At 37.9% G+C, this 16682-nt stretch overlaps 1 protein-coding gene across 2 annotated transcripts in view; it reads left to right on the top strand.

The window, feature by feature from the left end:
• Positions 1 to 16682, top strand: part of IFT81 (intraflagellar transport 81) — a 78444-nt gene that overhangs the window by 36867 nt on the left and 24895 nt on the right. For both annotated transcript variants that reach the window (XM_004429994.2, XM_004429995.2), the window contains exon 12: positions 7913 to 8062. In XM_004429994.2, the coding sequence (XP_004430051.1) occupies positions 7913 to 8062 (150 nt within the window). The remainder of the gene's footprint in view (positions 1 to 7912; positions 8063 to 16682) is intronic.

Below are 16682 nucleotides of genomic sequence, written 5' to 3'. Positions count from 1 at the left end.
TCTATTTTAGCTCTAAAGAGTGTCCATCACACCTAGAACTTTACTGTTCATTCTAATTACTCAACATTTCTTTAGTATTTAGAAGGAACAGTAATTATCTCTTATTTTCCTAGGTACTCTTTAACTGTGTTCAAACATAATGACAGACATTATTAATCATTATCCGTTATTCAATTTTTTATAGAATTTTAGGACATTTTATAGATCTTATTTTAAAACTACCTAGTTTTATGGGCCAGCCCCGTGGCTTAGCGGTTAAGTGCACGCGCTCCGCTGCTGGCGGCCGGGGTTCAGATCCCGGACGCGCACCGACGCACCGCTTCTCCGGCCATGCTGAGGCCGCATCCCACATACAGCAACTAGAAGGATGTGCAGCTATGACGTACAACTATCTACTGGGGCTTTGGGGGGAAAAATAAATAAATAAAATTATAAAACTACCTAGTTTTATTTTAGACAAATAATCATTCATTTTGTAATGTTTTAACATTGTATGTTTTGATCCTCAAAGGTTATAAAAAACCCTTTACACAATAATAAAGTATATTGAAGAATTGGCGACTAAACAGTGGCAATTATGGTTATTAATAATTACAGACATTTAAGTCAAGAATGCTTTATTAAATCATTATAGCATAATTAATTATAACAATGATAGATCCTATTTATTGTATTCTACACTAGGCATTGTGCTAATTGCCTTACATACATTTTCATATTACTCTGAGATGAGTATTGTCAGCTCCTTTTTGTTGTTGTTGTTGAAGAAATTGGTATATAAAGACAAAAGTCACTTGCCCAAGTTCACTTTAAGTGGTGGAGCCAGGATTTGAAATTATATATCTTTGACTCCAAAGCCCATGATCTTAACAGCTCTCTGAACTGCGCCTGTGACCCTATTGTACTGCTCCTAGGATCTTTAATGATTAAGTTCTAAATGAAATTATTTGTGAATTTTTGCTCGTATAAGTTATTACAACACAGAATTATGAGTAAATTTGCTTTCTAATACTCAAAGTCTATTCAAAATAAAATCTATCAGCTATTAGGTTTTTGTTAGTGATGGGCTTTTTTTGGGTAGGTTGTTCTTTTAGTTTAATTTTTTTAGATTAATACAAATAATGTAGTTTAAAAAGTAAAACAGTGCTACAAAGCTCGTGATGAAAATAATGATCCCCCTCTACACTCTCAAGTCATGCTGCCTTGAGGCAACCAATCCTAATGCTTTTACTTGTTTCTTCTAGTATTTACTTTTGTGTTTCTAAATAACGTTTATGCTGAAATTTCTTGATTTTTTTCAATTTTGGACATACTACCATAGGAAATGAGGAATTAGCTCTACACTCCCCATTCCCTGTCTACCCTTCCATACCCAGCATTCCGTTCTTTATAGCCTCCCCCAAAAATTATAATTTTTGGTTAAATCATTATTCATTATGATGATTGTATAAACATATTGTTTACAGCTGAGCCACGTAGTATACTATGATTACACATCCTTTCTTGTATACTTCTTTTTCTTAAATTAATACTGACCTCATTTTTTTTCATTTTTGTTTGATTAGTTTTTTATGTACCTTTCACTCCCTCAGCTCCAGACCTTCTATTAGAACTGTACAATTTCTCTTAATATGGCATATAGTCATACACAGTAATCTATTAATTAAATTTTTTAAACCTTGGATTCGTTCTTTCTGGAGCCCTTCTCATTCTTCTGTTCCAGTCTGGGAAGATTAATTTCTAGGCTTGCTGTACAACTGTAACCTGGGGCTTCGCAATCATCATCCTGGGAATTTCTCTTACCCTTCTCCTATTTTATTTTTATTTATTTATTTTTTAATTTTATTTATTTATTTATTTTCCCCCAAAGCCCCAGTAGATAGTTGTATGTCATAGTTGCACACCCTTCTAGTTGCTGTGCGTGGGACGCGGCCTCAGCATGGCCAGAGAAGCAGTGCGTCGGTGTGCGCCCGGGATCGGAACCCGGGCCGCCAGCAGCGGAGCGCGCGCACTTAACCGCTAAGCCACGGGCCGGCCCCCTTCTCCTATTTTAGATCCCCTATTTCCTGCATTCTGTGTCTTCTCTTTCTTGGTTTATTTCCTTGTTGTTATAGAGAATATTCCTGAAAAGAGGGACTTGGAAGATAAATTTTTGAGAATCTTGCTTGTTTGAAACTGTCTTCAGTCCTTTCTCATACGTGATTGATAGTTTGACTGGATAATGAATTCTGGTTGAAAATCTTTTCCCTGAGAAGTTTGAAGGCATTATTCTGTTGGCTTCTAGTATTCATTGTTGCTGTCTGAGGCTGTTTCCCAGTCCTTTGATGTGACCTTTCATTGTTATTATTGTTATTTTACCTCTTCTCAAAACTTTTGGGATCCTCTCTTTACCTCTGATTTTCTAAATTTTTAAGATTATGGGCTTAAATATAACTCTTTTTTTCATTCATTGAGCCGGGCATTACATTGGCCCTTTAATTTAGAATCTTAGGTCCTTCAGTTCTGGGAAATTCTCTTGTATTATTTCTACTTTTTTTTTTTTCCTGTTCTCTTCTCTTGGAACTCATTGGTTAGATTTAGGACTTTCTAGATTGATTGTTTAATGTTTATTTACTTTTCAAAATGTTTAATTTTAAAAAATTGTGTTAAGTAAGAGTAGGTGAAAAAGCGTTTTTGTGTGTGTGTGGGTGTGTGTGTGTGTTATATGTGAGGAGTTAATAATAATGAGATCATGATAACTCAGCTTAAAAAAAGAATCTTTGAGGTTCCCTGTGTGCCTCTCCCCTATCCCATCCAATTTCTACTCCTCTCAGAGGTAGCTACCATCTTGAGTTAGGTATTTATCATTATCTGGCTTCTATTTACTGTTTGACCACACATTTGTATCCATAAACAATGTATTATTTAGTTTTCCTAAGCAATACTAATGGGAGCATACTCTATGTATTCTGTAACTTACTTTTTTTGCACTACATTATTTCTTGAACCTATAATTGTTTATTTTCACTGTATATATATAGTATGAATATACAACAATGTGTTGTGGCTTGTTTTCCAATTTTTTGCTATTGCAGTGTTTCTGTCAACATTCTTATGTGTATCTCCCAGTGGCCACGAACAAGGATTTTTCCAAGGCAATGTTACCTAACTTTCTCACAGTCTGACACTTAAAGAAAATGATCGTTGTTTAGCATGTGAGGTAAAGGATAAGGCTGTTTATAGCTGAGGGTGACTGGCGTAGGAGTTCTTTATAATATCTTGCCCAGCTGCTGCAAAGCCTCAATGGATTAATACTTGGCACACCTGCAATATTTGTGCCACGTGAGTGTACTGGAACATATCCCGTTTAGGAAGCTCTGCTCTGGAGCAGTGCTACTCAAAAGCGTGGTCTGAAGACCAGTTCTAGTCCACAAACCATTAGTTACTAATCCATGACCATGTAAGTTGAAAGGAAGCATTTAGAAACATTTATAGTAGTTTGCCTAAACATTTTTATTATTTTATAAAAGTATCCAGTCCACAAACGATTAGAAATTTTTAAAAAGTGCCCCATCACCATAGATGAGTTTGAGAAGCCCTGCTATTCGTTGAAGCAGAATTGGTGGGGCATAGAATAAGCACAATGTCGACTTTAGTGGATACGCTAGGTTGTTTTTCAGACTGTTGTTCTGAGTTATGTATCTCGTCCTCTCAGTGATGTGTCGTTGTTCCACTTTCCCCACGTCTTCACCAATGCTTAGTATTGAAGGACTTCTTATTGTTGCTAATTGGGTGGGTATTAAAATGGTATCTTAGGGCCGGCCCTGTGGCTTGGTGGTTAAGTGCGCGCGCTGCAATGCTGGTGGCCCGGGTTCGGATCCCGGGTGCGCATCGAGGCACCACTTCTCCATTCATCCTGGGGCCGGGTCCCACATACAGTAGCTAGAAGGATGTTCAGCTATGACATACAACTATCTGCTGGGGCTTTGGGGGGAAAAAAATAAAATAAATAAAATCTTTAAAAAAAAATAAAATAAAATAAAATAAAATAAAATAAAATGGTATCTTATTGTGGTTTTAATTTGTATTACTAATTTGATTACTAATGAGGCTGAGCATCTTTTATATGTTTGTTGGCCATTTTTGGTTTTCTCTTCTATGAAGTGCCTATTCAAGTATTTTATCCATTTTTCTGTTAGATTATTTGCCTTTTTCTCATTGATTTGTAGGCTTAATTTATATATTTTGGATACAAATCCTTTATTGGTTTAATGGGTTTCAAAATGTTCTCCCAATTTGTGATTTATATTCTTAATCTCTTGGGCCGGCCCCGTGGCTTAGCGGTTAAGTGCGCGCGCTCCGCTGCTGGCGGCCCGGGTTCAGATCCTGGGCGCGCACCGACGCACCGCTTCTCCGGCCATGCTGAGGCCGCATCCCACATACAGCAAGTAGAAGGATGTGCAGCTGTGACATACAACTATCTACTGGGGCTTTGGGGGAGAAAAAATTAAAAAATTAAAAAATAAATAAATAAATAAAATTTATATATTCTTAATCTCTTAATACATATTTTGATAAATGTAAGTTCTTAATTTTAGCAAAGTTAAGTTTACCAATCATCTATTTTCAGTTTGTGCTTTTTTGTGTGTCTTGTTTAAGAAATCCTTTCCTATCTCAAAATCAGTGATATTTTCCTGTATTCTAAAAGATTTTTAGTTTTGTCTTTCACTTTTAAGTCTATAATCCAGTTAGAATTGATTTTTTTATTGTTATGAAGTAAGAGATCCATTAATTGAAAATTCTGTTCTTTCCGCTCAAATTTACCATGCCAGCAGTCTACATAAACAAAATCCCTTTGAGATTTTCAATAACTTTAAAAGTATATAAAGGGTTCCTGAGACCAGGAAGTTTGAGAATCACTGTTACATCGGGCCGGCCCCGTGGCTTAGCGGTTGAGTGCGCGCGCTCCACTGCTGGCGGCCCGGGTTCAGATCCCAGGCGAGCACCGATGCACCGCTTCTCCAGCCATGCTGAGGCCGTGTCCCATATACAGCAACTAGAAGGATGTGCAGCTATGACATACAACTATCTACTGGGGCTTTGGGGGGAAAATAAATAAATAAATAAACTTATTAAAAAAAAAAAAAAAAGAGAATCACTGTTACAGATCCACAGGAAAAAGTCAAAAGCTCCAATAAAATTGGGCCAAAGACAGGCAAGTCATTTAAAAAAAATCCCCATGGATGCACAATGAACATGACGAAAAAGTGAAGTTCCCTAATAAAGAAATGCAAATAAAAAGTAAGATGCTATTTTACTTATCAAATTGACAATTATAAAAAGTACTATAAATAGCCTTTGAAAGACAGTGTGGCAGAATGTATCAAAACTCTGTTTCCTTCTATTTCTAGAAATATGTCCTATAGAAATTAGTAAGAATATGTATGAAGATTTAGCTTCAATATATTCATCGTGGTTTTTTTTTAATTTGAAAATTCAGAAATACCCTAAAATCCAAGTGATAGAAGAAACTTCCAATGGAAGAAAAACATTGATAATGAGTTTTCTTTCGTCTAATTCATTAGAGGTAGTAGAGCCCCTAGAGTGCTTTGATAGTCACCTGCTGCTTAATTGTATGGAACCGTCATTAATCTGACCTTGACTACCCTTCCCTTTGGTAGTTTATCCAGTGAATGTCAAATAATAACCAATCAGCATAGAGCACATTGAGTAATTGGTGGGTTTGTTCTTTCACCAAAAACATTTATAGCTTTTAGCTTTTAAAAATAGTTCTGGAGCACAGCAAGATAGAGAAGGGGAAAATTGGCCTAGATAATACAGAGGATAGCAGATGAACAGGGTTGATTTCATTTTGGGCACTTTGCCCAGGACACTTTTAATAGAACATACAGTTACTCTAGGGATTCTGAGTCTGTGGTTATGTCAGGCTTACACATTTATTCTTTAAAAGGAAAAATTGTACCTTGTGAGACTTCTAGGTACATTGGTATGACTTAAAATTTTAAAACCGTTTCTGTAATCCAGCCATTGGTAATTTGCTGTGTGTGGGCTGGATTCCTTAATATTAAAACTGTCTTAATCACGGTTAGAAAAATATTTCGAACTTCCTTCCTCTAAAACACAATGTTTTCATTTCTTTCAAAGTTTAAGTCAAATTTTAAAATATGTCTAAACTAGGAATTAGAAGGTTATTTTTATGTGAAGAATTTTTAATCTTACTATTTTTAAGGACTTTTTTGTATACTCAGGAATCAATCAAGTCTTTAAGGGAAAAAAACACTTAAATTTTAGAAATATTATACTTCCTAATTTGCTACCTTACAATTTAGAATCGCTGACCTTAGATTTAGACTTAAAACTTAGAAGAAAAAATACCAACATGGTAATTGAACTTGCATTGGGATAGTAGCTATGAGTGAATTTGTCATGTTTTCCAAAATTTCAGTAATATGTTCATTAATTTTATTATTTATAAAATTATTTCTAACCCTCTCCCACCAAAATTAATCTTAAAAAAGATGGGACATTAAAAAGGCTAAGATTTTCAAAGAATTGTCTCATATGATATGGAAACTTACTTTTGTTTTGAAGTGATGTGTTTAAATATAATAGGCCAGAATCTTACCATGGAAAGTTTCTTTATAATGTAGTTAATAGAAGGATAGTTAGAGCAGAAAAAAATTATTTTGTGTAGTAAAAAACATCTGGGAGTTATTAGTACTAATGGTACATAAGAGGAAGTGACTTTTTAAAAAATATTATGTTTTGTTTCAGAAATACCAGAAATTTCTCACATTTGCTTCTCATATTAAGCAATACTTTTAATGAGCCTGGGCCTCAGGACCTTTACACCTGCTGTTTCCTCTACCTGAAATAGTCTTCCCTACTTCTTCCTCCTTCCTCTAACACACTCCTGCTTCTTCAGTCTTGGCTTAAGTATAATTATTTTCAGAAGCTTGCCATAACCCACCTCCCCTAAATCCCAACCCCACCTTTCCTTCATCCCAACCCAGGTTAAACTATTATTTATTTTTAGGGCCCCTTCACTTTTTCACAGTGTTCACTACGGTTGTAAACATCAGTTCAATTTGTTTGTTTTCCTCACTATTCCTTAAGCTTGATGAGGGCAGGACCTGTGACTATCTTGTTTAGAGTTGTATTTTCAGTGTCTGGCACAGTGCCTAGTACATAATAGTTAATAAATACTACTTATCAAATGAATTCCTTTAAATGTTCATTTCATTTGCTTTTCTAAACTGTAGCTGGTATTACTTAATAACAGGGTCTTTCCATTAGAGTAGCGTAGTTATAACTTTAATATCATTAGTAAGTAAATAGCTGAATTAAGCAACTGTATTTTCCCACTAACTTGGAATATTCTTAGCTTTTTAACCTTTGGGATGAGTTTCATCCCAATGTCTCAGATGCTCCTTAGAGTACATGGTTACAGTACATTTCTTAAAGGATAAATAGTAGCTACAAGTGTTGACTCTTCTGATTAGCTGTATGAATCCCAGTAGATCCAGTGCTGCCAAAATAGTACAATACATGAGAAATATAATACCACAGCCAGACCTGGTCTCCTACTTTTCCTTCTTTTATTTTTTAACCTTTTTTCTTTTATAGAGTTGAGTTTCTGTTTTCCTAATCCTTATTTGTAAAGCCCCAAATGAATAGCTTTTACATAAGGATTTATAATAATTAGATGGATCCAAAAAATAAAAACATACACAAAGTATTTTAATTGAGCAATTAGTCTTTTCAAGGTTTCTAATAAAACTAAGTTATTATATACTTGTGGCACACATGTTGGACAGTAGAAAAGAAAATTTTTTCTAATACGTTGAAGTTATATATGATTTTTAGCAGCTACTTTTCTACTCATTAGATTACATATTGTGTTCTTTTACAGTTCAAACGCTATGTCAGTAAACTTCGAAGCAAGAGTACAGTTTTCAAAAAGAAGCATCAGATAATAGCTGAATTTAAAGCTGAATTCGGTCTTTTGCAGAGAACAGAAGAACTTCTTAAGCAACGTCATGAAAATATTCAGCATCAACTGGTAATACAATATTATCTTGGAGTGCTAGAAATACAAATGCCAGGAGGTTTATGAGTTATAGCTTTATACTGAGGTCATTATTTTTACTGGAAAAACCATAAAATTATTAATTTTCTCTGATTAATTACAGAGATCTTATATAAGCTGATTCGTTTATTTTTAGTGTAGCAGTAAGCAATAACTTTTTATGTGTGATGACTTTGGGTTAATTAATAGAAGTTGAATTTCAAGTAGGTTTTTCTTTTGGTTAGCTATTAATATGAGCAAAATTATCATACCAAGAGAATGACTGTAAAATATTTATTTATTGTGGCCTGCTGGGCAGAAATTTCTAAGCAGCCACTTCCGTGGAGCATTGGAAAGAAATATTCAGGGAAAGTATTATATGGAAGTTTGCCTTGTAAGTATATCAGGCTTGTTCCTGATATATTTGTGCCTTGATTGTCAGAAAAGAGTTAAACCCAGAGTAGTCCCTCTAACAGCAAAGCTGTTCTCATTGTGCATGCCAGTTCCTCTGAGTTTTCTTGGTTTCACGTTTTTTTTTCCTTTCACCCTCGGGAAAGTATTTCATCAGGATATTGGTTTCCCAGCTAGTAATAATCTGGTAGCGGTAAACAAAGTTTCAGCCGGTTGTGGTTAGCTGGCAGTATGAACTTTTCTGTTTCATGCTGTTGAATATTGTTTGCTTCTAGGGAATTTAAGATTGAAAATTTACCATGCATGAAACATAGATTCTAATGGCATTTTTAAAATTGATAGGTAGTAACTGCATTATTGTTCACTTCAAAATATTTTCTAATTTCCATTGTGATTTCTTTGACCTATGAGTTATTGCTTAAAACCAAGCATTTGGGGATTTTCTAGTTACCTTTCTGTTACTGATTTCTACTTATTTCCACTCTGACCAGAGAACATACTCTGTGATTTCAGTCCTTTGAGATTTGTTGAGTATTGCATTATGGCCCAGCCTGTGGTCTATTTTGGTAATTGCTCCATGCGCAGTTGAAAAGAATATACATTATGCAGTTGTTGGGGATGGTATTCTCTATATGTCAATTCCGTCAAGTGTATTAACCATAACATTGAAATCTTCCATATTCCTATTGATATTTTTGTCTGCTTGTTCCATCAGTTATTGAGAGAGATGTGTTAAAATCTCTATGATTATTGCTTTGTCTGTTTCTCCTTTTAGTTCTATCAGTTTTTGCTTTATATTTTTTCTTAAGCTGGGTTCCCTGGAAACAGAGCCTGAGAAGGGAATACTTTGTACAAGTGATTGATTGAGAGAGAGAGTGCCTTCAGAAGAAGTAGAGTGAGGGAAGCAGATGGGGCAACAGGAAAAAACAAGCAAGAACGTAGTCCTGACTGGAGACAGCTTCATTTTGCTCCCATGAAGAACTTGGGAACACACATTGCACCATGGAGTTGATTCCATCTTGAGGCAAGGGGGCTGGCCTTTTATACTCCCATATTAGTCAGTCACTGGCTGTGGCAGGATGTAACCTCCTAGATGAGGCAGCTCCCATTGGGCTGAGGGCATTCTCTGAAGAAGGGGCAACTGTGAACCATTAGCAGTCAACACTCATAGCAGCCTACAGATGAGGTCTGAGTGGGGCACCAAACACCTACTCGTTTGTCCTGTTAAATTCACTCCATCCAGGTATAGCTTCTATGGGTTTCTGGCTGGTCACAATTTCTAGGAAAACTGATAGGAGGAAGGTTAGTGGGACAAATTAAAACTCTCATTGCTACATTTGGTCCCAAGGATATAATTGATACTCAACATCCCCTTCTTCTACTATCCATTCTAGATTTCCCTCACATTTGGCTAGTACCTCCACTGGTCTAGATGACTTACTTGGTGGGATGACCCAGTCCCTCATCTTTAAGAGGTCTGAGATTCTAGTAAACATGTCCTTATTAGGCTGTGGTTTTTATATTTACCCATTTACTGATAAAACTGGGCACGGGAATACCAAGATATGCCCTAAGGATCACCTGAGTGCCAAACATATTCCTATCTGCCCCCATCGTATAGCAGCATCTGTATAGCCTTATGATGTCCTACTAGTATTATCTTTGCCTGCTGGTCTAGGGGTATGAGGAGCCCAAGTGACAAGATGGTAGCCAGAGCTTAAGTTTAGAGGACCTCTTAATGTACCCTCTGGTGTAAGCATGCCCACTCTGGAAGCCAGAACCTCTATACATTTATACAGAACAAAAAGTTATCTAGAAAGGAAGCATAATTCCCTAAATAGATAAGTGGGAATCCTGGTGTGTGTTGAGATTCATACTTTTATTTCATGGTTCCAAAACCTGTGTGTTCTGTCTGTTTGGAACACAGCACCATATAATGGACATTGGTTTAAGATGTACTCTCCATCCTGAAGAGTAGAATCCATTCTCACAGGCCACTAGTTCCAAGGCTCTTCCACTATTCTGTCAGGTCATTAGCTTTCTGGATGGTATGGTATATGGTACAGTGACTGAATCCCATGGTCATGTGTCCACCACCACACCTCCTTTGCCATAAAGTAAGTCACTTGGGCTGAGGTGATATGATGTGGAATCCCATATCAGTTGACCAGACACTCTGAGCCCTTGGGTAGTGGTGCTGGCTGAAGCACTGTGGGCAAGAAAATGAGTCAGAATATAAGTCAGCCTCAATCAGGATGAAATGTTGCCCTTTTCAGGGCAGAAAGGATCTGATGTTATCAAATTGCCACTAAGTAAATGATTGGTTTCCTCAAGGGATGATTGCATACCCAGAGCTCAAGACTTGTCTCTGTTGCTACCAGGTCAGATGTTTGGTGGTGGCAGTAGCTAGATGCACATTAGTGAGAGAGAGGCCATGCTATCTGGCCCGTTCTTAGCCTCCATCTCTGCCAACACAGCCATTCTGTTCATGAGCCCATTGTCCAAGCACTGAATGGCCAGTGACAGAGGCTGGCTGACATCTACTGGCCAAATCATCCTTTCCACTTGGTTGTTTAGTGCCTCTTCTGCTGTGGACATTCTCTGGTGGCCATTAACATGTGATGAAAAGATCTTCAAACTTAGTGCCTACTCGCATAGGTCCATTCACATACCTCTTCCCCAGACCTCCTTGTCCCCAATCTTTCAATCTTGCTATCTTGCTTCTTCCAGGCCCCTGACCAACAAACTAAGCCACTTGCCACTGCTCAGAGAATACAAGATAATCTGGGGGTTCAAGGTTCTCGAGTGAATCTATCTAGATATCCCCATCCCAGGCTCAGCACCCTTTCTCTTCCCTATCAAAGCTCTGACTTTGACATAGAATATATTCAGCCTTTTCTGAAGTTTTGCCAGTCTTACATTTAAGTCTTGTGCCTGGTTTTCAGCTCCCTCTGCCCTTCAGCCATAGGAAATGAAGATCTCTTTAAAGCTGCTAAGGAGGTTCTCTGACCTTATCACTTTGCTTTAAATTACTAATTGATGCATTTGAGTCTGTCATTGTACCTCTTCAACTGTCAGTGCAGCTTAGCAATGTCCACCTCAATTCCTTAGTCCTTATAGTTACTGTTTCTTCATACTTCTCAACGCCAGCAGCATTGCACCAGCTGTTGCAACAGCCTGTGACAGTTCAGGTTCCCTAAGAAGCAGACACCAAGATAGGATTAGATATACAAGAGAATTATTGGAGGAAACACTTATGAAAGATAAAAGGAAGGGAGCAGGAGGAGGGAGGAAAAGCCTTTAGGCTCTAATGTAAGTCTGACATCTGTACAAGGAGAGAGAGAAGGAAGGAGGATTGGATAGGAAGAGCCTCAGACTATAGCTCAGTTTTGAGAAAGTTTTGGTCAGGATGATGGGGAGTTCCTGACACAGTCACCAATTAGAGGAGTCTCCTTTCAGGCAGGAATGGGCCAGCACTAGTACGACTGCTGTGCTCATTCATTGGCTGGGAATAGCCCAGGGGAAGCATGGCCTTGGTACAAACATGATGGATCCAGAGGGGCAGCAGTTATGGCTATCAGTCAACTCTGTTCCTCTCAGCAGGCTTTCTTGAAGGAGATCTGAGCAGTCCATTCTCAGAGCCACCGCAATCCCCTTTCACTTATATTCTGCCCCAGTTCACCACAAATCTTAGCAATTGCACTGCTACAACATGCCTGGGACTAACAGTACTCTACCTGCCACCGGTGATGGATCCCTCAGTTCCATTCAGCCAGTGAGTGATCCACTCTAGAAGCCCAACCTTATAGTTTGCTCAGCTTCTCTAGAAGCAGAACCTGAAGCAAGAATTCTTATTCCTCCTCGCATGATTAATCCAGACAGTGCTCTTAGGAGAAAGGAAGTGAATGAAGTAGATGAAGCAGGGGGGAAATGTGGATTCATTTGGAGTCCAGTTTCAGTCTGATCCCATGAGGAGCTCTGGAACACAAATTACATCACCAGGTTGGTCTCATCTTTAGACAGGAGGGTTACCCTTTTGTACCCCTATGTCAGTCAGTCATTTGCTATGAACGCTCTCACTACCACCATGATACAGTTCCTTTCCAGCCAAGGGCACACTTTGAAGCAGGGGCAATTTGTAAGCAATTAACAGCCTATTCTCACAACAGCTGGGGGGATGGGTACACTGGCCCAGTAAGCACATCAGGGCAGAACACCTGCAATATCCACTGCAAATATCCTGAGATTATGTTATTTGTCCATGCAAATTTAGTATCATTATCTCCCTATTAAATTTGCTCTTTGATAATTAGTAAATGTCCCTTTTTTTAATCTCTAGTAATATCTCTTGCCTTAAAACATACTTATCTGTTATTAATACAGCCACACAGACTTTCTTATAATGTTTATTTTTTTTTTTTTTTTTAAAGATTTATTTATTTATTTTTCCCCCAAAGCCCCAGTAGATAGTTGTATGTCATAGTTGCACATCCTTCTAGTTGCTGTATATGGGACACGGCCTCAGCGTGGCCGGAGAAGCGGTGTGTCGGTGTGCGCCCGGGATCCGAACCCAGGCCGCCAGCATCAGAGAGCACGCCCTTAACCGCTAAGCCACAGGGCCGGCCCTATAATGTTTAAATGACATATATTTTTTGCATCCTTTCAGCCTTTCTCCATCCTTATGTTTATTGTGTATATCTTGTAAGAAACATATAGTTAGGCTTTATATTTTTATACAGTGTGGCAGTCCTTGTCTTTTAATTCAAGTATTTAATCCTTTTATATTTAATATATTACTGATTTTTCAAAGTTTTCTATTTGTCTCATCTGCTCTTCATTCCTTTTTTCTCCTTTCTTCCCTTCTCTTGTATTAGTCAAGTATTGTTATCTTCCTTGTTTCTCCTCTTTTAGCTTACTGGTTGTAGCTTCTTTTTGTTATCCCTATTACTTTTTTAGTTCTTATGCCAGAGATTATAACATGCTACCTTTTACTGATTACAGTCTTCCCTGAATTTTTTATTTTACTATATCCTGGGCAATGCAAGAACCTTACAACACTTTAGCCCCGTTTACCTCCTTTTCGTATTTTGTGCTTTGTGGATATAGATTTTTTAATTCTATGTGTAACTTAAATCCTACATGATATTATATTCATTATTAGTCTAGATTTATCTGCATGTTTACTCTTTTTGTGCCTCTTCTTTCCTTCTTGCATCATCATTATTCTGTTGGGATCATTTTCCTTCTGTGTGATGAGCTCATTTTCAGTATTTCATTTAGTGTAGGTCTGCTGGTGATAAATCCTTTCAGTTTTTGTTTTTCTTGAAACATCTTTACTCCACCTTCATTTTGAAGCACAGTTTCACTGAATAGAAAATTCTTGTTTGGCAGCTGTTTTCTTTCTTTCTTTTTTTTTGTTTTTGTGAGGAAGGTCAGCCCTGAGCTTACATCCATGCTAATCCTCCTCTTTTTTTTTTGTTTTTTTTTGCTGAGGAAGACCGGCTCTGAGCTAACATCTATTGCCAATCCTCCTCCTTTTTTTCCCCAAAGCCCCAGTAGATAGTTGTATGTCATAGTTGCACATCCTTCTAGTTGCTGTACGTGGGACACGGCCTCAGCATGGCCGGAGAAGTGGTGTGTCAGTGCACGCCCGGGATCTGAACCCAGGCTGCCAGTAGCGGAGCACACACACTTAACCACTAAGCCACAGGGCTGGCCCAGCAGCTGTTTTCTTTCACCACTTCAAAGATTAGTTCCGTTGTTGTCTGGCTTCCATTATTTCTGTTGTTAGTCTTGTTGTTTTCTAAGGTAGTGTGGATTTCTCTCGTTGCTTTTAAGATTCTCTTTCTGTCTTTCGCTTTTCAGCAGTTTTACTATGATTTTCCTAAGTGTGCTTTTCTTTTTTATTTATCTGGCTTGGGGTCTGTAAAGTTTCTTAAATCTGTGGCTTAATGTCTTTTGTCAGTTTTTGGGAAGTTCTCAGCCAGTATTTCTTTGAATATTGTTATCATCTCATTCTCTCTTCCCTTACTTGAAATACAGTTACAGTTAAATGTATGTTAGACTTTTGCACCATTTACCATGTTTCTTATGGGTTTTGTGTTTGCTTTTTTAATATATTTTTTGCATTTTCCTTTTTTTTTTTTCTCACTCTGATTTAATCTGGATTTTTTTCTTCTGTGCTATCTTCCAGTTCATTAATCTTCCTTTTTTGTTGTATCTAATCTGCTATGTAATCCATGTATTGAATTCTTAATATTAGTATTATGTTTCTTAGTTCTAGAATTTTCATTTGATTCTATTCTATAGATTTCAGTTATTTGTAACATTCTCCAACTTTTCATTTATTTTCTTTAATATATTAATCACAGCTATTTTAAATGTCTTGTCAGATAAATTCATCTGAGTGTCTGTTTCTATTGTCTGTATTTTTTCTCTTGATTTTCAGACAATTTGTTCCTGCTACTTTGCTTACCTAGTAATTTTGTATTGAATGTCAGGCTCTGGATGTATTTGTCTTCCTTGAAAGAGCATTTGATTTTTTTTTTTTTCTTGTAGATTACCTTGATCCAGTTTTGTTAGAGCTGGTATTTTTCCAGTTTTCTTTTACTGCTAGGATGCAGCCCTTATTCCTGTGGCAGAGAGTTTACTCCTAGAAAGTAGTCCTTATTCCTAGGACCTAGCTCTTCCTCCTAGGATATAGCCCTTACTCCTAAGGAGTAGCCCTTCTGGGGTTTTAGCTGATAGTCTGGGGCATTTACCAAGGCCCCTACACTTCGATAAGTTTTGAATTCCTACCTCTACCTCCCTAGCACTATGAGACTGCTGAAATCTTTGCTCAGCTCTTTAGCAACCTATCTGCTAATTTCCACTTGTCCTCTGGGAATCTTACCCTGCTTGTGCACAGCTTAGGATTTGGTAATGCCTAAAGAGGAAATTGCATACAGAATTTTGGGCTAATACTCTGTAGTTCCCTCTACTCCTTTCTTAGGAGTCCAAATCTTATTGGCAGCCTCAAATTCCAGCTCTGCTTCCATTCCCTCTCTCCTTGTCTTTCTTTCCTTTTGGTTCTTCCATCCTCTTTTGAACCCTCCCAATCAGGTGTTCACACCTACATTCCACTGAAATTTCTCTTGTCAAGGTCACCAATAGCTTCACGTTGCTAAAGCCAATGGTCAATTCTTAGTCCTCTTCCTACTTGACCTGTTAGCAGTATTTGACATAGTTGATGACTCCCTCTTCCTGTAAAATTTTTCTGTACTTGTCTTCTTGTACTCTACACTCTCCTGGTTTTTTCCCCTTATTAACTCTGCTGTTCCTACTCCATGGCTGATTTCTTCTCATTTTTCCAAGGTCTAAATGTTGGAGTTTCCCATGCTTAGCCTTTGGAGCTCTTCTCTGTCCTCACTCTTTTGGTGATCTTATCCTGTCTCATGGCTTTGAAGACCTTCTATATGCAGACAACTCACAAATTTATATCTCCAGCCTGGATTTCTTCTCAAATTCCAATCTTCTACATATAAAGTCTTGACCTCTCTGTTGGATATCTACTAAACATTTGGGATTTTTAACATGTCCAAAACTAACCTTCTGATGTGCACTACTCTCTCAAAGCTGATCTTCTCAAGTCTTCCTCATCTCAACAAATAGTAACTTCATCCTCTCAGTTCTTCAGGCCAGAAACCTTGGAGTCATTCTTTACCCTTCACTTTCCCTCACATCCTACATCTAATCTGTCATGATATCTTGTTGGATCAATCTTCAAAATGTATACAGAAGTACTTCTCATTACCTGTACCACCACCACGTGATTCACACTACCGTCATCTTTAACATGAATTATTGGAATAATCTTCTGCTGACTTCCCTGCCCTCACCCTTGCCCCTCTATATTTTGATCTCAGCACAGATGTTAAAGTGATCATTAAAAAATTCCTTTACTCTGGGGCCGGCCCAGTGGCTTAGTGGTTAAGTGCGCGCACTCCACTACTGGCGGCCCGGGTTCGGATCCCGGGTGCGCACTGATGCACCACTTCTCCGGCCATGCTGAGGCCGCGTCCCATATACAGCAACTAGAAGGATGTGCAGCTATGACATACAACTATCTACTGGGCTTTGGGGAAGAAAAAAAGGAGGAGGATTGGCAATAGATGTTAGCTCAGAGCCGGTCTTCCTCAGCAAAAAGAGGAGGATTAGCATGGAT

Source organism: Ceratotherium simum, chromosome 35 (assembly GCF_057802395.1).
Source record: "Ceratotherium simum simum isolate JZ-2026a chromosome 35, ASM5780239v1, whole genome shotgun sequence".
NCBI lineage: Eukaryota > Metazoa > Chordata > Mammalia > Perissodactyla > Rhinocerotidae > Ceratotherium > Ceratotherium simum.
The sequence above is the reverse complement of the archived record's forward strand: the minus strand, read 5'-3'. Positions and strand labels throughout refer to the sequence as shown.